This window comes from Globicephala melas, chromosome 3 (genome assembly GCF_963455315.2).
Source record: "Globicephala melas chromosome 3, mGloMel1.2, whole genome shotgun sequence".
In the NCBI taxonomy this organism is placed as follows: domain Eukaryota; kingdom Metazoa; phylum Chordata; class Mammalia; order Artiodactyla; family Delphinidae; genus Globicephala; species Globicephala melas.
Window position 1 is genome coordinate 129,811,211 of NC_083316.1, and position 21,538 is coordinate 129,832,748.

Genomic DNA, 21,538 nt, shown 5'->3' on the forward strand with positions numbered 1-21,538 from the left:
CACTTGGCCTGACATGGCAAAGCAGTTCCGGCTGACATGGCCGTGCTCGATTCTCACAACATGCCCTTGAGCGTTGGTGGGACTCTCTCCACTTGACTGCTGGGGATCCTGTGGTTCAGAGAAGAAACGACACTTGCCCAAGGGTGACACGTAGTAGAGGCTGGGGTTAGGCAGGCTGCTCCAGAAAATGGAATTTCTAGGGTAACCAGAACCCCCTTTTATGGTTTGAATCTTTGCCATAAGGCAACTCATAGGCCCTAGATTTGAAACGTATGTCATGGTGGGTCCTGGCCCATTCAGTCTCCTCGTTGCAGGATGAGGGAGGGGTGGGTGCAGGTCGTGCAGCTGGTTAGAAGCAGAGGCCCAGCTAGTTTTGTCTGCAGTCTCAGTCTCCTCATCTGGATATTAAAGGGGTTGGCCCAGCCCTAGAGCAGGGACTCTCAACCGTGGCTGCATGTTGCCATCACCTGGGGAGTTTATTTAAAACAAAGAATAAGAAGAAGTATAACGGATTCACTTTGCTGTACACCTGAAACTAACACAACATTGTAAATCAACTGTACCCCAATAAAAGTTTTTAAAAAAGAAGAAGAACCACCCACGCTGCCCCTGAGTCCAGTTACACCGGAGTCTCAGGGTGGGGAATTCAGGCGTCAGTTCCCAGATGATGCTGACATATGGCCAAGTTTGAGAGCCACTGGCCCAGATGCTTCCCGAGGAACTCTCCATCCTTTGTACCCTCCAGTTCCTTCCAGAAGTCTCTCTTCTGTGTTGCACTCAGACAAAACCCCAGGAACAGGCCACTGAGAAATCCTGGTGATTGTCTGCACACCTCCCCGTCGTGCTCAGCAAGTGGGCACGCTGCAGGCACAGAGCCGTGTCGTGATATTGGAAAGACACAGGCTTTGGTGGCAGCTCATCCACTTACTAACTACATGCCCTGGAGCAGAGCACATTTTTGAATTTTAGATTTCTCCATGTGAAAAGAGGGCTAGTAATAGGGCTTTGTGAGAACTGGTGATGGTGAGGTGAGTGGCACACATTAGATGCTCAGAATTGTTGTTATGATTACTGTTGAACACAGCAGAAAACAGACCAGCCTAGAGGAGAGGCTTCCCTCTGGAGGTGAAGCCTCAAGCATCCAAAATGCCTTACACCTAATATCCTACCTATCCTACCACGTCCCCTGCCGCTGGCTTCCACCCAGGCTGATGCTTTTGTGCAGAGTCTTAGGTTTGATTTACCTTGAAGCACCGAGCCAGAAGCACTCTCTGGCCCTCCAAGCATCACGGCTCCAGCCAGAAAAACCGGAAACCCTACAACCTTCGTAAGACAGAAGAAAGTTGATACTACTAACACCTTACTTTCCTATAGTACTGGTTACTTTCAAAACTGTACTAGCAGTGTGAGCTAGCAGGTGTAGCTCTACGTCCCTGTGTAGATGGGGAAACCAGCTCAAAGAGGTTAAATCAGCACTGTCCTATAGAAGTATCGTGCGACTCACGTATGTACTTCTGAATGTCCTCATAGCCACGTTAAAAAAAGGTAAAGGGAAGCAGATAAAATTCATTTTAGTAGTGTATTTCATTTAACCCAGTATATCTAGAATATTCTCATTTTAACATGTGACCAACGCTTTCAAATTATGAATGAGATCTTTTCTGTTCTTCTCTTCACGTTAAGTCTGGGAAATCCAGTGTGTATCTCACACTGCCAGCACCTCTCAGTTCAGACCAGCCACAATGCAAGTGTCAGTAAGCTGCATGTGGCCAGTGGCTCCCATACTCAGCAGCACAGGGCTCCGGGGCTAAAATCTTCACCCCAGACCCCACCACAGGTTTGGGGAGAGCTGAGGTTGCAGTGAGGATTTCCCCGTTTCTGATCCGGGCTCATGAGGTCAGTGTGAGGAGTAAATTCATTTTGGTAGTAATTTAGCTCAGTACAGCGCCTGGCAGACTCAAGGCCTCGGTCAGTGATCAAGGGAGTCCTTTCTAAAGGGGTCCCCTCCTGTGCTATCAGGGCCCATCTACTGCAGGAAGCCTCGCAAGGCACCTCTTTCCAAGTCAGTCCACTTCCCCTGAGCGTGCAGTTCCCCAAGCCAGGAGGGGCCGTGGAGGTTGCTGCTAGAATGGTTTTCCTTGGAGGGTTTGGAGTTTTCCAGGGGAGTCAGACAAGGCCACAGCCACTCAGAGAGCTTTTCGCACAAAAAACACTGGTGGCCCCTCCCAGGTGCTGGCCCCACGGGAGGCGCCGTGGGGAACTTGGGCAAGCCACACCCACCGCTTGATCATCTCTGCCCCCGAGCTCGTGCTTTCTCCTGGGTGCCTTCCCCTCCCCCAAGCTCCCACTTTGTTCCTAGCCACCTCAAATGCCACCCTCTGAGCATCCTTCCTTGACTCTTGCCCCAGCTTCCCTCCTCACCCCGAAAACCTGGAGGCAGACGCTCCCTCCTTTCCCGTAGCGTTGCCTGCGCCTCTCAGAGGCCCTTGTTACACCCCACCTGTCTTCTGGGTCCTTCTCTCCTGAGGTGGCTGCCCTGCCATGCTGGCATCCCCTAAAGATTCTGTCTGACCCTGATTTACCTCCAAATTCTTCCAGCATCTGCTTCTCAGCTGGTACTCGATGAAGAAACGAATGAGAGAATGAATGAGCGGAGTTAATCTTATCCCAGTTTAACTGAAAGAACAGTGACTGTGGCTTCTTCCATAAACTCTCAGCAGAAAAAAAAATATCTATGCTGGGATTACAGAGTGAGAATCATCAAACAATCTTACCCAAAAACACAGACTCCTAAGCTCCATTCCCCCAGAGACTGTTTTGTAGGTCTGGGGTTGGGCCCAGGAAGCTGTATGTGTTTTCATCTCTCTAAGACATTCTACAGCCTAGACAGGCTTGGAAAGACCTGATTCAGATCATTTAATCAATGGGAAGACTAGAGATTAGATATAGATGTGCATATATATATGGTACAGCTACAAGGCCCACAGGGAAAAAGCACTATGATTTCATTTCACAAGTATTCTTAGGTGTTAACCACGTAAAGGATTTTTGGGTCCTTTGGTTAAAATGTAGCATTTATGAAGAAGTATAGGCAAGAAGGAAGAAAGCCAGTGGCCTCACTCAGAAGGGCTTTGGATTCCCTGCTGGACAAGTGGGCTGTGTTCACAGAGTAGCGGGGAGCATCACCCCTGGGAGAACAGCAGTGCCCTAGAGCAGGATACCCAAGGAGCACACGGCCAAGACGTCCGCGTCTTCACACCAGGTTCTTCTTCCCGCAGGTCTCCTGTGATGGCCGGCGGACTGTTCGCCGTGGATCGGAAGTGGTTCTGGGAGCTGGGCGGCTACGACCCAGGCTTGGAGATATGGGGAGGGGAGCAGTATGAAATCTCATTCAAGGTGAGCTCTTGGGAAGCCCCTTTGTCCTTGGCAGGGTGCCCGTGGCGCCTGTCCTGGCAGGCTGCCTGCTTAGCGTCTGTCTGAGCCTGGTGAACAAATCGGGAGCCGCCAGCCACTGCTTGCTGTGTGTGTGTTGGTAGGGGGTGCGGAGCGGAGGCGGCAGCGTGGAGATCCTCAGGTTGCCAAAGGCTGGCCTCAGCCACAGCTCTGGCTGGTGTTTGCCTTGCATTGTCCCTTCTCAGATGACAGTGTTGGAATAAAACAGGCCTCACTTCCCCAGAGATGGTGTGTCTCCCATTGAGACGACCAGCCGACCAGCAGAGGGGAAGAGAGAGCACAACGGCCGAACAAGACACGTGGGCCGGCAGGAAGCTCTGCTCTGAGAATGGTCCCCTGGCCTCACAGAAACCAACTTGTCTTTAGTGGTTCCTGGCCACCCCTCTCGAGTCTTCCCTTTGTATCTGTCTCTGCTGGAGTTTGATGTACAGAGACCAGGGGCTAAGAGCTTGAGTTGTGGGGTCAGAGAAGCCTGGGTTCCAATCCCAACTCCATCACTCAGTTGCTGTGTGACTTTGGGCAAGTTAGATTACCTCTCTGAGCTTTCTGCCCTCATCTAAGAGAATAATCATACTACCTACTTTACAGAGCTTTTGTGAAGATTAAATGAGATAATAGCTAGAAAGTGGTTAGCACCCAACCTGGGGACACAACCAATTAATAACTGGTAGAAATTATTAAAGAGTCAGTGAAAATATATTTACTGTAACCTATTAGACCGGCCCATGTGCTGTAGAAGCTTCTGACAATGGTGATAAAGGAGGTGATGGTTACTAGTTAACTATGCAAACTTCTGAGGCCCCATTCCTCCCCTTTTTGTGGGATTTTTGTATTGATCTCAAGTGAAGAACAGAGGCTTCGTCCCTCTGAGGGGAAGGTTAGCTTGTCCTGTGGCCCTGTGGTCAGCCAGGGCCTGCTTCCAACACCCCTAGAACCCCTGGTAAGGCATATCCCCAACCCATGAGGGATGGCCAGCAGCATAACTGGGCTGGGCCCTGTGAATACGCCTGCCAAGGAACCCGGATGCCTGCCAAGTCGGGCATCAACTTCTTATGCAAAGGACCATTGTCACACACGGCAATTAAGGTTTCGGCGCTGGGGTTAGATTGCCTAGGTCAGGTCGTAGCTCTGCTACTTCGTGCCAGCTGTGTGATCTTGGACAAAGAATCCTTAGCCTCCCTGAGCCTCAGTTTCTGCTTCCATAAAATGGGTTTAAGGATACTTTAATTCTCACAGGGTTGTTGAGAGCATTAAATAAGCCCATTCTTGTTAGGATGACTTAATAAATATCCTAAAAATTATTTTCATTATTGTCATTGTCCTTGTGTATGCCACTGGGTGAGCAGTTCAGAACTGGGGGACATAAATTCTTGATTAGCAGGAAAACAACCTGTAATTCTACTGAAACATTATTTTGGTTTGAAAGGCAGTCTATGTCCATTTCACCTTCAGACTTCTGAAGTTGTCTCCCATAAGGGGGCCAGCCCCCTAAATAAAACTAATATTAAAATCCAGGGGTGATATTAAAAATATTTAACAACAATGATGACACAAGCACCAATCAGTCAGAGCGGATGCCAGCTGTCCACCACTGTGCATCCACCCTGGTGTGCGGCAACTCAAGTGCAGCCATGATCAGAGCTGGCAGTACCCTGTGTGGAGCCCTTCACAAGTGTTGGCTTATTTAATCCTCAAAGCAACCCTAGGAGGGTGGTATCATTATTATAAACATTTCACAGGGGGGCAGGTGGAACTCAGACCCAGGTCCCACACAGTTGACACTAACAGGACCAGGACCTGAACCCAGGTCTGCCCAACTGCAAAGCCCATGCTCTCACCCGCCATGTTGTATAGGCCTCTGCAGGGACGTGAGAGCACTTGAGAGGAAAACTAGCCTAAGAGGTTGGCTGTAATCTCTTACTCTTTCTTCTCAGTTTTTGCCTTCTCCTGGGGTTAACTTACTAGGATATCCTGCAGCCTCTCAATGAAGTGAACTAGTAACAGTCTAAGTCGGAAATAGGTTTGCTCTCCCAGCCAACTCTGATCCATCAGTAGGAGCTGCCCCAGTTCTGTGTTAATATGTATTGCAAGGCTGTGTTTGAGCTTATCAGAAAAGGAGTGGTGATTGATTAGTGATGTCTGCCCTGGGTGCAGGTTTGGCGAGCGATGGCACATATGTCATTTATTTAGTATCCCTAGCCCATGCAATCTAATTTTCCAAATGTCACATCCTTACAGTGGAATCACATACAAGGAATCAAAAGAGTTTTAACTTCACAGTTCCTCAATCTGTCAATTAAACAAACTTAATTTATGACGTTTTCTACTAAGTTTTTTCCCAGAAATGGGCACATCAGTGTTCTGAGTTCTCACCAGAATGTAAACTCCAGTAGGGTAACCATCTTTGTCTGTTGTATCCCAAGAACCAACAGGGTTGCCTGACCGGGAGAAGGCACTTAATAAATAAGTGAATACTCTGAATACTCAGAGCAGGTGTAATACTGGCCAGAACCAGCCTCCTTGGTCAAGAAGTTCCCCTCCGTGGGAGGGGAGTGATTGGAGAAAAATGAGCACAAAGGAGTTTCTAAAGCCAAAATAATTTCAGTCTGTGCGTTTCAAAGACCCATTTGATGATGCTCATCAGGCAATTATGGCAGAACAATTGGCATTTTCCCACCACAGTTTATTTACAAAAGACACGGCTATTGGAAGTCTCTCATCCGGGAGGGGGAGGGAGGCTGGCTCCTGTTGCCATTTGATCCAATTATCTCCTTCACTCTGGAGAGGAGATGAGACAGTGTAATGAGGAGTCCCCCAGGTCTGAAAGGGAGACATTTCTCCCTGGGCTTTCTCTCTCCGGGCTTTGAGAGCGCGAGTTCCTGGAGCCGGCAGCAGCCCCTCTGCCAGTGCACTGTCTCCCGGGCCCCCGCGGAAGGCCTGCCCACAGCGCTGAGGGCACAGGAGAGCCCGTTCGTCTGCCGGCAACACCTCCCTGGAATGCCGGGTGTTCTGTTTCAGCCAGAGCAGGGCATTTACGAAGGGCCAAGTTCCCTCTGATTAATCTCTACTGAGATCCCTTTTCTTCTTGGTGACAGAGAAGAGAGACTGGTCTGAAAGGCATGAGTGTATTTTCAGAAATTAAGATAAATTGATACGTTAAAAAAAAAGACAAATTGATACGTGCCATCAGGGCTGATGGATTAATAATTCGGCTCCAATCTCAGACCAGGCCATCTATCCTGATGGGAAAACCCCAGAAGAGATGTTCCGAAGGCTCTGAAATTTCTAGGAGAGTCATCGACTCTTTTTTTTCCCCCCTCTCTCTCGCAGCCAATAGAGCTTCTGTTTCCAAAAGGCACGGTCACATATGAGAGTTCTTCTGCTTGGCAGTTAGACTCTTCTCAGTTCTAGTGGGCGGATAAATCTTTAACCCTGTAGCCTGGCCTATACCCACCTCCGTGAGCTGCTTACCGCCCCTTACCTTCTCTCCACTCTCCTCCGCATTGCGTTAGTCTGGACTCTTGGTAACAGGTCACCGAAATCCCGGTCAATCTGACCCCAGTCTGACTTAAGCAAAAAAATCAGAATTGATTGGCCCACCCAACTGAAATTCCAGGGTAGATCTCCAGACCCGGCTGGATCCCGGGACTAACCCATCTCATCTAGACTCCATCTCGCTTAGTCCCTCAGCTCTGCTTTCATCTGGGTTGGCTTTCCTCTCAGGCAAGTTTTCACTTGTGGAAATACCCAGCAGCCCAGTGGGAAAAGAGTTTCTATTTCCCATGATTCCTGTAGTAAGTCCCCAAGTCGAGTCTCATTGCCCCTTCCTGAACAATGTTCTGATCTGTCAACTGCAGCCTGAGTCTGATTGGTCACATGCCCATCCTGGAGCTGGGAAAGTGGGATGAGCTGGCTCCCTAAAGGAAAGCCCAGGCATTGTGTGCAGAAGGGGGAATGGAGGCGGGGCGGGGCAAACCACCGATGTCCACCTGACCCAGCCATACAGAACGGCTTACAAGCCCCAGGCTCATATGCCTGGCTATCTTTGAAGGCATGCACTGTTCACTTTTCCTGAAATGCCCTTCCTTGGTCTGGCCAACCCACAGTCATCCTTCTGGGTTCAGCTCATCTATATGGTGTCCTCTCAGCCTTACCTGAGCTCCCTTTGATGCTTAGGGACCACCCGAATGTCACTCCCAGCATGGCACCCAGTACCTCCTGTTGACAGGACCCAAGGGTTGGCCTGTCTCCCCCACTGCACTCAGCTTCCTCGAGGCAGGGAGTGGGTTTTGTCCATCTCTATACCCCAGTTTCTGGCCCAGAATAGGTGTTTTAGATAACTGTTAGTGGCATCAGTTCCTATCTTATATAACTTCCTTCATCCTGCCCTTCCCAGGCTTACATCTGCATCTTTGGGTGATGGCGATGTGGCAGGAGAGGTACTCAATGAGAAGGCAGGGCACTGGCTTCTCATCTTTGCTCTCTGTCCACCTGGAGACCCTGGACCAATTGCTTGATCTCTCTGGCCCTCACATCCCAGATGGTGCTGATAGAGTTTTCCTTCCTACCCAAGAGAGGCTCGAATAAGATGCTGTGGAAAAAGCCCTTGGTCTTACGTGGATGCGAGGGTGGTTGGATTAGAGGTGGTGGCAGCAGGACCAGCAGAAAAGGGACCTGCACAGTGTCCCCAGGAGGCTGAGGTTAGGATGTCTTCAACTTTGAGGGCCAGGAGAGGAGAAGTGTCCACGGGACAACGTGGCTGAGCTGGCGTGAGAAAGATGTGGGCCTTGACGCAATGTAAGTGGGTATATCTTCTGTTAGCAATTCGGCAGAATCCATTACATTTCAAAGCAAGCACATTCTTTTACCCAAAATTTCACGCCCAGGAGTTTAGCCAAGAGAGATAGAGCAAAGATTGAGGTAGGAGCTATCTGTTGAAGCATTACTTACGAAAGGGGAAGACTGAAAATGACCTAAGTGTACATCCTTAGGGGATAAATAAGTTAGAGCACATCCCAACAGTGAAATATTATGTAAAAGAAGTTAGATGCCTCCAAAATTAAGTTTTAAAAAAAGATGTGAAAATTTTGTTTTTATGTATGTATATATAGTCGCGTGTTTAATCTTAAAAAATATGACAAATGCAAACAAACAAACAAAAAACTGAGAAGAATCTCCTTCTAGTTTACTGAGCACCCACATGCAGTAACGTGGGGCCCCGTGCCCCCCCACTTTATAGATGAGGAAACTGAGTCTTGGGTTAAATCCTTCCACAATGTCACGTGGTTGGAACAAGGATTTCAGCCCTGCTGTCTGACTTCAGACTGATCCTTTGCCAAGGCCACGGTGCCGCGGAAGCTTCCCATCCCTTGGGGCATCGGGGGTGGGAGGGCTACAGTGTGGCTGTCCCTTTCTGCTTCATTGTTTCTGTAACGTTGAATGCGTTCATCATCAGTACATATCACTTCTGTAATCAGGAGAAAAATTAATATTTTTTTTAACCGAGAAGAAGGGAAGACTGTTGTTTCTTCAGCCTCCCGGCCCACCCCTCCTCCGCCCCATAGACATCCCAGTGCTTCGTTTGGGCCATTTGCAAGTTCAGGGATGAGATTCTCCCCCAGGTGAGGTCTACAGAGAAGGGAGTCACGGTGAGGAGACCCCCAGGGAAGGATGGAGACCCCAAGCGCACCTCTGCAGGGTCTGTTCCAGGAGACAGGGGCAGCAGCCTGCTGCCCTTGGAGAGGAAGATGGAGACGTTCAGAAGGTCCCTTGGGGCAGGCTCGCTTGAGCAAGGGAGTGACAGAAAGCCACACGAGGGAACGAGGGAGAGCCTTGTTCCGAGAGGGAAACCCACCACATCTGAGCAGAGGCAGGAGGCCTCAGTGGTGGGTGGGTCTGCATAGTCCAACACTGATACAGTTACCAAAGGCCAACCCAGCCCCAGACTGCTGTGGGCAGATTTAAAAAAAGGAAGCTCTCAGATTTTCCTTCCTTGGAACTCACGTGTCATCAGGGGGGTTGAGTGAAATAGGGTGTATGAAAAGAAAGTAGTAGGCACACCAGAAACGGGTGAGGAGTGATGTTGTGACCTGATGCCCCAGGTTCTTAGGGGACAGGGCCAGGGTCCCTCAGCTGGAAGGTGGCAGAGCCAGGGCTAAATCCCAGATGTTCTGACTCTAAGCCCAGTGCTCATTTCATTCCACCTGGTGGGAGGGGGCAGCCTAGAGAGAGACCACTGCTACAGGGAGGCCCCAGAAGTCAGGACCAGCCCTGAGGGGGTTAAGTTGCCACCCAGGAGGGCCTTCGGGGCCCCCACACAAGTGCCAGCGTGCCATCGCCTCTCCCCATCCCTTCCACCACCCGCTGCCAGCCCCCTCTGATTCAGACCAGCTGCAGTGTCGCTGCCGGGAACCCGGCGCTAGCTCCTTCCTTCGCTGGGTTATCCGAGGATGCTGGGAACTTGCTCTGCCGCATGTAGCATTTTCCTCCCAGCCACATGTACCCAGACTTTCTAAGAGCTGTCTGCCAAGAACAGGGAAGGCATTCTGCTCCTGACTTTGAGCAGCCATTTGAAATTCCATGGGTGTCTCTGTCTGTGGGCACCTGCCCCTCCCACCATTCCTCCAGGAAGATGGCTCGGAAGCCCGAGGGTCACCTGTGGTACATGGCTCCCTAACCAGCCACGTGCCCATCTCTTCATGCCTCGGTCTTTTATTGCTAAAAATGGAGATAACAACTTCTTCACAGGTTTGTTATAAAAACTAAATGGTAGGGACTTCCCCGGCAGTCCAGTGGTTAAGACTCCGTGTTCTCAATGCAGGGGCACAGGTTCGATCCCTGGTCAGGGATCCCACATGCCACAAGGTGAGGCCAAAAATAAAAATTAAAAATTAAATGGTATAAAACGTTTGTTTAGCCTGGAGACAGACAAAAAGAAGGCAGTCAGTGAGTGGTAGCTGTTTGGATCAGAACCTTCGTGTTAAAAAAGGAGGCAGGGGGCTTCCCTGGTGGCGCAGTAGTTGAGAGTCCGCCTGCCGATGCAGGGGACACGGGTTCGTGCCCTGGTCCGGGAAGATGCCACATGCCGCGGAGCGGCTAGGCCCGTGAGCCATGGCCGCTGAGCCTGCACTGCATGTCCAGAGCCTGTGCTCCGCAACGGGAGAGGCCACAACAGTGAGAGGCCTGCGTACCGCAAAAAAAAGAAAAAAGAAAAGAAAAAGAGGAAAAAAGGAGGCAGAACGGCACGGGATAGTACATTGGCTTTGGAATCAAACCATCTGGGTTCAGGTGAAAGCTCCATGAGCTAGTGGCTGTGTGACCTTGGGAAAGTGACTTAACCTCTCTGGACTTCTTCATCTGTAAAGTGGCAATAGAATGATCCTTATTGCATAGTGTCGGTGTGAGCGTACTATTAATCAAAATGTGTTAAAAGCTTAGCTCAGCGCCTGGCATATTGTAAATTATCAATTATGATAGCTGTTAACGTCGGCATTGTGGTCGATGTGTATGGGCTGCAGTTGCAGGAAGACAGGCGTGGAAAGAGCTTTGAGGCCGGCAAGACAGAGGCCAAAGACCTTGGCTCCAGGCCCAGCTCTGGAATGAGCTCTGAGTGAGACCTGGGACAGTTCACCTGCCCTTTCTGCTGAACCTTTACTTCCTCATTGAAACCCCAAACTCACAGGGCTGTCTAGAGACACAGTGTGAACTGGCAGGCACCACTGTCCTGAGAGGGGCTGTCACTAATCCAGGAGGCACTAGTTCTCAAAGTGTGGTCCCCAGCCCAGCAGCACCAGCATCACCTGGGAACTTGTTAGAAATGTAAATTCTCAGATCCCACGGAGACCTGCTGAGTCAGACATCCTGGGGGTGGGACCCAGCAGTCTGTGTTTTAGCAAGCTCTCCAGGTGACTCTGATGCTCACTCGAGACTGAAAATCGTGGCTGTAACCAGTAGGTAAGGTCTGGTACAGAGTGGATGCTCAGGCTGGGGTGTGGAAAGATAGAGTAATGGGTAGGTTGGTTGGCAGGGTTGGCCCACAGGTACCAACACCTTCACCCCACTTTCAAGGCTCTATGTCACTGGTCCACCCTTGGCTGCCAGTTTCTGTTCCATCTCTTCTTTTTTTTTTTAATTAATTAATTTATTTTTTTGGCTGTGTTGGGTCTTCGTTTCTGTGTGAGGGCTTTCTCCAGTTGCGGCGAGCGGGGGCCACTCCTCATTGCAGTGTGCGGGCCTCTCACTGTCACGGCCTCTCCCGTTGCAGAGCACAGGCTCCAGATGCGCAGGCTCAGTAGTTGTGGCTCACGGGCCTAGTTGCTCCGCGACATGTGAGATCTTCCCAGACCAGGGCTCGAACCCGTGTCCCCTGCATTGGCAGGCAGATTCTTAACCACTGTGCCACCAGGGAAGCCCCCATCTCTTCCAACAGGGTTTTAGAGCAAGGCTGACCAGTGACCAGGCTATGTGTGAATGAATGAACGAACGAATGAATGTTTGTACTGGGCTGCATTGTTCATGGAAAGAAAAGCACATGTGCCCAAGAGAGCAGAAATGTGGGTGCACTGCAGCTGGCTCTCAGCAGCATGCACGTGTGGTGTCCAGGGGGTGTGGAGGGGATCAGAGGTGACCGGAGCAGGGGGCAGAGGCCTTGACTGCAAGCCCAGGGTGACCCCTTTGTCCTGCAGATAATACAAGTGCCAAGAGGGGTCTTTGTGGGAGACCATGATAGGGTCAGGACCAGGCTTTAGAAAGATCGAAGGTGCAGTCTCAGATCTGCCTAGTTCTGGGGGCCCCCACCCTGGAATCCACTCTGGGCTCTGCCACTTATGAGCCGAGGAGCCCTGGGGAAGGCACTGGACCTCGCTAGGCCTCGCTTTCCTCATGTGTAAGAGGCATGCCAGTACCTCCCCCACTGGGTGGTTGGGAGATTGTGCTATTTCAAATATGAACCAAAACCTAACAGATCCTGAAACTTAAGTGAATTCATTTATTAAAGAAAAAAAAAAGCCCTAATGTAAGGCAACCACCCCCCATTTTTTGGCCAAGTTGACTATAAACACCTCAGGAGGGCTTCCCTGGTGGCGCAGTGGTTGATAGTCCGCCTGCCGATGCAGGGGACACGGGTTCGTGCCCCGGTCCGGGAAGATCCCACATGCCATGAAACGGCTGGGCCCATGAGCCATGGCCGCTGAGCCTGCGTGTCCAGAGCCTGTGCTCTGCAACAGGAGAGGCCACAACAGTGAGAGGCCCGTGTACCGCACACACACAAAAAAATAAAATAAAATATTGTTTTTCTTTATTTAATTAATTAATTTATTTATTTTTGGCTGCATTGCGTCTTCGTTGCTGCACATGAGCTTTCTCTAGTTGCGGCGATCAGGGACTACTCTTCGTTGGTGGTGCACAGGCTGCTCATTGCGGTGGCTTCTCTTGTTGCCGAGCACGGCCTCTAGGTGCGCGGGCTTCAGTAGTTACAGCACGTGGGCTCAGTAGTTGTGGCTCACAGACTCCAGAGCGCAGGTCAGTAGCTGTGGTACACGGGCTTAGTTGCTCCGCGGCATGTAGGATCCTCCCAGACCAGAGCTCGAACCCGTGTCCCCTGCATTGGCAGGCGGCTTCTTAACTACTGTGCCACCAGGGAAGCCCCAGGATATTGTTGAAACAGTCAGATATTCAATGTATTAATTTAGATACACTTATGCTTAAAACTATATTATATAAAATCATATATTAATCTAGAAGTAAATTTAAATGGATTTTTAAAAGAAAAATAAAATTGGGTTTTTTCCTGCTCTTTTACCAACTGTACCCTGTAACCAGTATAAGCATCTAAAATGAACATGAGTGAGATTCTTTCATACTGGTGAGACTTCCTGAAACAGTATCTTGTTGTTCGAAACAAGCTAATATGTTCAAAATCATATGAACTTACAGAAAACATGGATCCAACGCCATTCCTTCTTTTCTGAAGGGAAACTGCGTGGCATATTTGTGGCGCCCACCACCAGTAGCGCCAGCCACCATGTGCCCAGGTAGCACCATTAGGATTGCTCAGAGTCCTCTATGCTTCAGAATTACCTCATTCCAGCCTCATCACAACCCTAGGAGGGAGGCACAGTAATACATCCCATACTGCAGGTGAGGAAACTGAGGCTTTCAGATTCATGAAACTTGCTTAAGAGCCAGAACCAAGCTCATCACGGCTACCCTGTGTTCTTCCTAAGCTCAGAGATAATGCAGGATAATTGGTGACGATTATTCTTTTAATTGCATATTAATGGTGCAGCTCCCAAGCGCAACTGAACAGGGTTTGGACTTCATTGGGGTCCTCAGCTGCTGCCAGCAGCAAAAGCCATGGCTGACTGGTGTCTTCTCCCCTCCCTGGGCAGGTAGGGTGCCCATCCATTACTGACTGGTTTCCAGGCAGCCGTTTCCTTGAGAGAGAGGTTTCGCCCCACCCCTGCTCACTCGCGGTCCCCTCAGCAGGACGGCCCCTTTGCCACGCACTCACCGGAGCCCACTGTGTCTTCCTGAAGCTCATCACCACTCGTTTCTTTCCTCCTCAGTTTAGGAGGTAAGAGCGACTAATTGTCTTTTATAGACACTGTAATGAAGCCTGTCATCACACAAAAGAAGTTTGCTAATAAAGTAAATCAAAGCAGCAATGAAAATGAATGGGGAGCAAGCTTTTACAATTAGATTTGTACTTGTCTAGTGGCATGGTGCTTCCAGGGAGAAGACTGTTCCACAGGAGAAAACAGCACCAAGGAACGAGATGGCAGGGTGTGTCTGGAAACTCCTTATGGTGGAACAAGGCTCCCGGAGCAGACAGCTGCACCCCCCGCGGGGATGGAGACTAGGAAGGGCATGGAGGGGAGGGAGGGAAGAAAGCTGACAGCAGAGAGGGGCTGCAAGATGTCATCTCAGTGGCCTGTCTTTGTCCCCATCCATATATGACGGGGTCCCGGCCAAACACGGTTGCAGCTGCTGCCAGCTCTGCAGCTCCCCTTCTCTCTGCCACCAGCTGGGCTCTTCTGCCAGTGTATTACTTGGGGGAGAGGCAAAGACCCTCGGGCAACCAAGCCCCGTGACTATACCCCACCCGCCTGGCACTGTCATTCTCCTGGTCAGTTGCAGGTTCTGCCACAAAGTCTGTTTGAAAAACTCCATCATGTCTCTGAGCTTCACTTTATCCATTTGGGAAATCAGGCCATAGGATAAAAAAATACCATGGTGTTGAGCAGAAGGGCAAATACTGTATCTTTTCAAGGTGGTGGTATTTCTCGTTCTTTCGCAAATAGAAATGACTAACATTAATCAGGTTTGCTACGGCCAGGCATCAGGCTGAGCGCTCTTCACAGCTTGTCTCAGTCCATCTCAGCAGCCTTGCAAGGTAGCAGTGACCGTCATCCCCAGGTCACACGGCTGCACTGGTGGTGTTGGGATAGGAAAACGGTGCTGTGGTTTCTGTGGGTCTTGGGTGGCTGCTGCCTCAGCTGTGAAGGGAGGGAGGTGGGCCTGAAGGTACACAGGTAGGTGACATGGGCCATGAGCTGAACCTGGAGTCCAGGACCAGATCTGCCCAGCTCCCCAGCCCACGGCAAGTCATGCTGTAATTGCCTGCCTCCAGCTTTTATCATGTCCCGGGGTGGAGAGTCCCCTCCAGTCTGGGGATCCTGCCAGATAAGCAGCGAACACCACAGGGGTGGTGCCTGCTGTGTATGATGTGTTCTGGGGGGCCAGAGGGCCTTCTGAAGGGTTGAGTGTACCCTGAGCTGGGCCCCTCTCAGATGGCTCAGGTGCTTCCAGAGGACTCGGGGCTTGGCAGCAGCTTTTGCTGAACAGGTGTGCGTCTCTCTAAAGGCAGTTCGAGTTCTGACTCAGCCGTCAGAGAGTCATGTCCAGGGCAGGGAAGCCGTGGAGTAAACCCATCGTCCAAAGCCAGCACTCCTCCTGGGCCGCAGACATCCCAGGAATCTGAGGGCATTTTGGATGCCTCAAACCTCTGAGTAGATCAAGGTCACCCTGGTCCCTCAGGAACCTTCCGGCTGATGGCCAGCATGGTCAGGGCCAAAGAAACCCGAGGTCACAGCACAGGGAAGGATTTGGAAATTGATGATCCGTCTGCATAAAGGAAGGTTCCCTGCCAAGCAGAGCCAGAGACACAGCCTCATTAGCTAATGTGAGTTTAATATGGAGTCGAGAGAGCTGGACACCGGCCTAGTCAGCTGCCCAGGAGACACTCACAAATAGAGCAGGGTGAGGTGTCCTCCACCTGCTCAGTGTTGCTCTGCCTTCCAACAGGCAAGGGCAGCCCAGCGGCGACCTGGGCAATATCCACCAGACAAAAACATTGCTTCCACCTCAGTCACTTTGTATAAAGGGAGAGTTATTGTTACAGGATGCTGGCGCCTGATCTCCTGCTTTGAAAATAAACTTCTTGGCTTGGCCTTGACATTAATCTACCATCAGGAACCCATTATCTCAAGACCAATGTTCTGTTCTATTGACTGGCTCGATGGTTTTTTTCTCCCCCAAGATCAGAATATAATCGCATTTCTCCAGGCAGCATTTCCACTAATTGCAGCCTCACGCATGCCTATCCCCTGTGGGAAGCCCAGGACAGAGTACATCTGGGGTGGGGAGGAGACAGTTGCTGGCGGGAAGTGATGGGGGACTGAGGCCCCTCAAGTGTGCAAGGAGCCCTTCTGGAGCCCCTGAATTAATCAAGATACGGAGCCGAGTCCCCAGAATCCTGTCAAGCAGTTCAAGGTGGAAAAGGCTCTTTTGCACGGAATCGGGGTTGTAGATATTCCCACTCCTGCTCTTCACTCCACAAATGAGGGAATACAGTAATGAAATTAATAATAAATGTCCCAAATCCAGCCGTGTCCCACCATCGCCACAGTTCCACAGACCCTAAGCCATGCCTGCTTTGTATCTACAAAAGTCCCCTAGACCTTCCCTCCCCCAATCCTGTACCCTACAGGCCATCCTGCACTTCACAGAGTCATCTTTGGAAAAGAGAGGTGGATTGTGTTGTCTCCCTCACTGAAGACTTGCAGTGAAGACTCCTAGTTCTGCTGCAAGAGACCCTTATGATTGTCCCACTCACCTCTATGACCTCCCCTCCCCTCACTCCTGCCTTTGCAACCTCTGCTCCAGGCCTCTGGCTCCCTACCCCAGGGCCTTTGCACTCGCTCTTCTCTCCACCTGCTCTCTCACCCTTCAGATCTTTATTTTATTTTACCTTCTCATCATTTAAGTCTCGCCTCAAATACTCCCTTCTAGGTGAGGCTTTCCCTGACAGGTGGGGGTAGCACAGCATCCCATCCATCCATCCAGTGAGTCCATCCAGTTACCTTGCTTTGGCTTCCATAGATCACACATCACCATCTGAAAGTCCCTGTATTAGTTATCTACTGCCACAGGAAAACATAATCTTAAAGCCGTAATAGACAGTTATTATCTCAAAGTTTGTGCAGGTCAGGGATTTGTGCGTGGCTTAGCGAGATAGTTCTGCCTGGGTCTTTCATGAGGTTATAGTCAGGGTATCAGCCAGGGCTGTGGTCATCTGAAGGCTTGACTGGGGCTGGAGGAGCCTTTTAAAAATATTTATTTATTTATTTATTTGGCTCACCGGGTCTTAGATGCAGCACATGGGATCTTTAGTTGCGGCATGCAAACTCTTAGTTGCAGCATGCATGCGGGATCTAGTTCCCCGACCAGGGATGGAACCCGGGCCCCCTGCATTGGGAGCACAGAGTCTTAGCCACTGGACCAGCAGGGAAGTCCCTGGAGGAGCCACTTCTAAGATGGCTCATTCACGTGGTGGGAAGGTTAGCACTATTAGCAGGAGGCTTCAGCTCCTCGCCACCTGTACCTCTCCATGGGGCTGCTTGAGTGTCCTCAAAACATGGCAGCTGGCTGCCCCAAAGCAAGTGATCCCAGGGAGCAAGGTGGGAGCCACAGTGTCCTCCGTCATTTCTGTAGTATCCTGTTGGTTACACAGGTCAGTCCTCATGTGCTTCATTTGGGAGGATGCAAACACCAGGAGGCAGGGATCACTGGGGGCTTCTCGGAGTCTGGCCAACACACTCCGCCTCCATGAGAGCAGGGGCCTTGGCCAACTTATTCACTGTGGTATGTGCCCAGCAGCATGTGTGGCCTGTAGCAGGCACTCCATAAATATCAGTCAAATGTATGAACCCATCATTTGCAGTATCTCACACTGCTGTGACTGGGTGCCAGGTCCTGTGCTAATCAGCACCTTACCTGCAATACCGCGTCCCCTGAGCCTGCCTCATTTCATCCTTTACAAGTGAGGAAACTGAGACTCAGAGAAGTTAGGTGCCTTGATCCAAGTCACAAAGCTGTATAGTGGCTGAGTCAGGATTTGAACCCAGGACTGCCAGAGGGGGTCTGTTTAGGCTGGGCCCCTCAGTGGGTTGATCGTACTTGTTAAGAATTCCCACACTGTTGTCAGACCAGGGTTCCAACTCAGGAGATCTCTGTGATACCGGTTGTGGAGGGAGACACAAGAAGCACAGGCAGCCTTGCCCATGAGCCATCCTGCAGGAGAGTCAGGGCAGGGAGGCAGGGGACTGCTCAGGGTGACCCAGCAAGATCTAGAAGGAAACAACAGCATTTAATGCCAGAGTCGGCAAAGGCACAGCCTGGGTGCCACCTTGTCCCCTGTCATACCTGCGGACAGCATCACGAAGTGATCACCACAGTCTTTCCCACAGAGCCCCCGCTATTCCCTCACAATTCTCACACTTGTCCAGAGCTCAGACTCTAGAGTCAGCCCAAGCTGGCTCTGAATCCTGGCCCCACCATGTACCAACCCTGTGACCTTAGAGAAGTTTCTTAGCTTCTCTGAGCCTCGGTTTCTTCATCTGTAAAATGGAGCTCCGTTACTACCTACTTTATGGGTTTTCTGACGAGGCTTCTGTGCAGCTGTGCGTGCGAAGCCCATATCGTATAGCATTTGGCCATGAGTAAGCACTCGATGCCGTGAGCTGTTTTTACTGCTGTTGTCACTGCTGTGTTTTCCTACATCCCTAGTTCTGTGAATGGGGGCTTTAGTACACAGTCCACGCTGATGCTTCCGATGAATGCACGAAGGAACGCTCACCTTTGAGGAGGCCGTGAATTGGAGGCAGAAATATCATCTTCTCTCACTTCTCACCCTGCAGGTGTGGATGTGTGGAGGCCGCATGGAGGACATTCCCTGCTCCAGGGTGGGCCATATCTACAGGAAGTACGTGCCCTACAAGGTCCCCGCCGGAGTCAGCCTGGCCCGGGTAAGGTGGTGGCTTCCCTAGGGGGTGAGATGTTGGCCTGCGACCATCGGCGGAGCAGAGACACCCCGTGCCCTAGGCCTAATGGTCCCTAGGAGTGAGGATGTGCCCCTCCCCCCACCCTCCAGGTGAAATCCAGTTTAAAAGAACTTACTTATGGGAATTCCCTGGCGGTCCAGTGGTTGGGACTCCGCACTTTCAAGGCTGAGGGTATGGGTTCAAGCCCTGGCTGGGGAACTAAGATCCCACAAGCCTCGCAGTGTGGCAAACATAAATAAACATAGAAGAACTTACTTAAAGCCCTGCTTAATCACTTATTAGCACTGTGACCTTGGAAGCGTTGCTCTAAGGCTCTGTTTACTCCTTTGCTTCAAGGAAGCTCATTTTTTTCCAAGTCTTAGCATGGCCGGGAGAATTAAGGAGATAATGCAGTTTCCCAAAGTGTGACCAATAAGGTGATTTTAGGTGGTCAACATTTTTATTTCCATGTGTTGAAATTAATGTGGATTAGTGTAGCAAATTCATGATTTCACTGACATTATTACTTAGGATAAAGCTAAAGTAGGTACAAAGTTAGACTAGGGATGATTTAAAGAAACATGTTGGGTAAAATTTAATACAGGTGGAGTGGTGTGTTTGGGAAAGACTGAGATGGCACTTAAAAGCTCCTGGCACAGCGATGGTTAATAAATGTTAGCGTCTTTCTCTTCTCACCGCCTCTCCACCTTCATGCCAAAAATTCTGTGTCAAACTGTTTTAGTGCCTTAAAATGGTTTATATCAGTCATTGGTCGAATTAAAGTGGCACTATCTACAAACGGAAATGTAAGCCAGAAGTTTTTGTTTTGTGTTATTAATATTTCACTAAACCTTAATAACAAAATTTTAAAATCGTAAGGGTCTTGAAAAAAATCAGGGTGACCCCAAAAGAACAACGAAGAGGTGGGAGGGTCCCCAGAGGGTAAAGAGAGCCGCAGGGAGGTTTGGTGGGATCTGGAAAGGTCACCACACAGATTTGCCTGTTGGAGACCCCCCACCTCAACCCGAGAAGACCCCTCCCGACAGCGCCCACCCCCCCCCACACACACACCCACCGCGCGAGCCTGTTTGGCTTCAGTCCACACAGCCTCCTTCTGCCCAGTCCACTGCCTCCCCTTCCCCCATCACCTGACAATCAACGACGTGCAGAATTGTAGCCTCTGGGTCTTGGAAGGGCCCTTGTCCTGCGACTTACAAGAAAGACCAAGAGGTTCAGAGAGGCAGCTGTCTCCCCGGGCTCCATCCAAGGGTGGGATGCTGGGGTCTGGAGGCGGCTGGGGCTGCTATGGGGACCGGCGTTGCTATGGGGACCGGCGTTGAGGAAAAAGAGAGCCAGCAACGCCCTCTAGTGGTCGAAGATTCCAACGACAGCCGTACCAGCCATCCGCGCTTGGGACAGCCCTCTCACGTGGGGTGCGAGGTCTAGTTCAGGAGGAGAGGCAGGAATCACGTTTCATCTGAAATACCGCTGGCAACCCCAGAGGAAGGAGCCACGCGGGAAAACCGCAGAGTCGCTCAGTAAGCCCAAGACAGCGACTCTTCCAACTACTAGGGACTGTGGAACCATTAGGACAGTCCTCTGACCCCTGAGCAGGACCACTCCCAAAAGCATCCTTTCCCTATCCAGAGCTGTCACGTATTGATATAAGACTCGCCCGGTAAAGACACACCACGACCTCCTGTTCATAGATCCACAGATGAACTGTAGTAACACATTAAAAACTTCCTAAGCCAGGCATTGTGCAAAGCATCTTACATACTTATCTCCCTTAGTTCTCCCTTGTTTTTAATCCCCATTTTAGAGATGAGGACAGTGAAATGTAGAGACACAAAGAAACTAGAGCCATAATTCAAACCCACTTAGGTCTGACCAGTGCCTGGCACAGAGGGGTCGTCCTTTAAATAGCGACTGCTATTGTCATTAGCAGTGTTAGTGTCAGCATCAATATTAGCAAGACTGGAAAGGTGATTTCAATGTCTTATCTGAATTCTGTGTTTTCACATTTTAACTCCTTCTTTCACCTGATTTTTCACCTGATTCAGACTGAATCAGTCTCCTGTTGACTTTAAACCAGTTCAGTCTGAGCAGTGCCCATGTAGGTTGGTAGGACCAAAGGTGCCTGAATCAAGCTCTCCTCACTTTTTGTTACAATATCTAACTACCCTGTCTTAGTTGCAGATCATATTTTACATGTTTGTTCAGTGTTTTAACAACCAGATCCTTCTAGAGTGTTGTCTCCTAGATCATCATACTGATAGATTTGAGGAGAGGTATCCTAAAAGCCCCAAGAGAGCCAGATAAAGAGGGAAACCAAAGTCTTACTAAAGGTGTACAGATTCCAGAAGGACAAAAAGCCAGGGAGCAGTGGAGCAGCAATTCAGGAAGGATGAACTGGCCACCAGCTTGCCTGCCTCAAGAAGAAGTAGCCAGTCTTAATTTATTTACTAAATTTGCTAAGATCCTTCTCGTCTGTGCTTCTGGGCAAGGGGTCTTTGGGAAGGCAGTAACAGAAACCCACTCAAACTTGGCAAAACAAAAGTTGATTTTTGTTTGGAGACTTATTCCAAGATTCTGGACAATTCTCTGTGATCCAAACTCAAGAAAAGCAGGGGGGCCTCAGACAGGACTGGGACCCAGAACTAGGAAGGTGTTAGGAGTAGGGATAAGAGGAGCACACCGCCTGCTAAAATCCCAGAGTCCTTTTCATGACTCTAGCAAGGGGAGAGGTAATAGAAATAAACGTA

At 50.2% G+C, this 21,538-nt stretch overlaps 1 protein-coding gene across 2 annotated transcripts in view; it reads left to right on the forward strand.

Annotated features, from left to right (window-relative positions):
* Positions 1–21,538, forward strand: part of GALNT10 (polypeptide N-acetylgalactosaminyltransferase 10) — a 226,527-nt gene that overhangs the window by 191,204 nt on the left and 13,785 nt on the right. For both annotated transcript variants that reach the window (XM_030834194.3, XM_030834195.3), the window contains 2 exons: positions 3,279–3,396; positions 18,651–18,758. In XM_030834194.3, the coding sequence (XP_030690054.2) occupies positions 3,279–3,396; positions 18,651–18,758 (226 nt within the window). The remainder of the gene's footprint in view (positions 1–3,278; positions 3,397–18,650; positions 18,759–21,538) is intronic.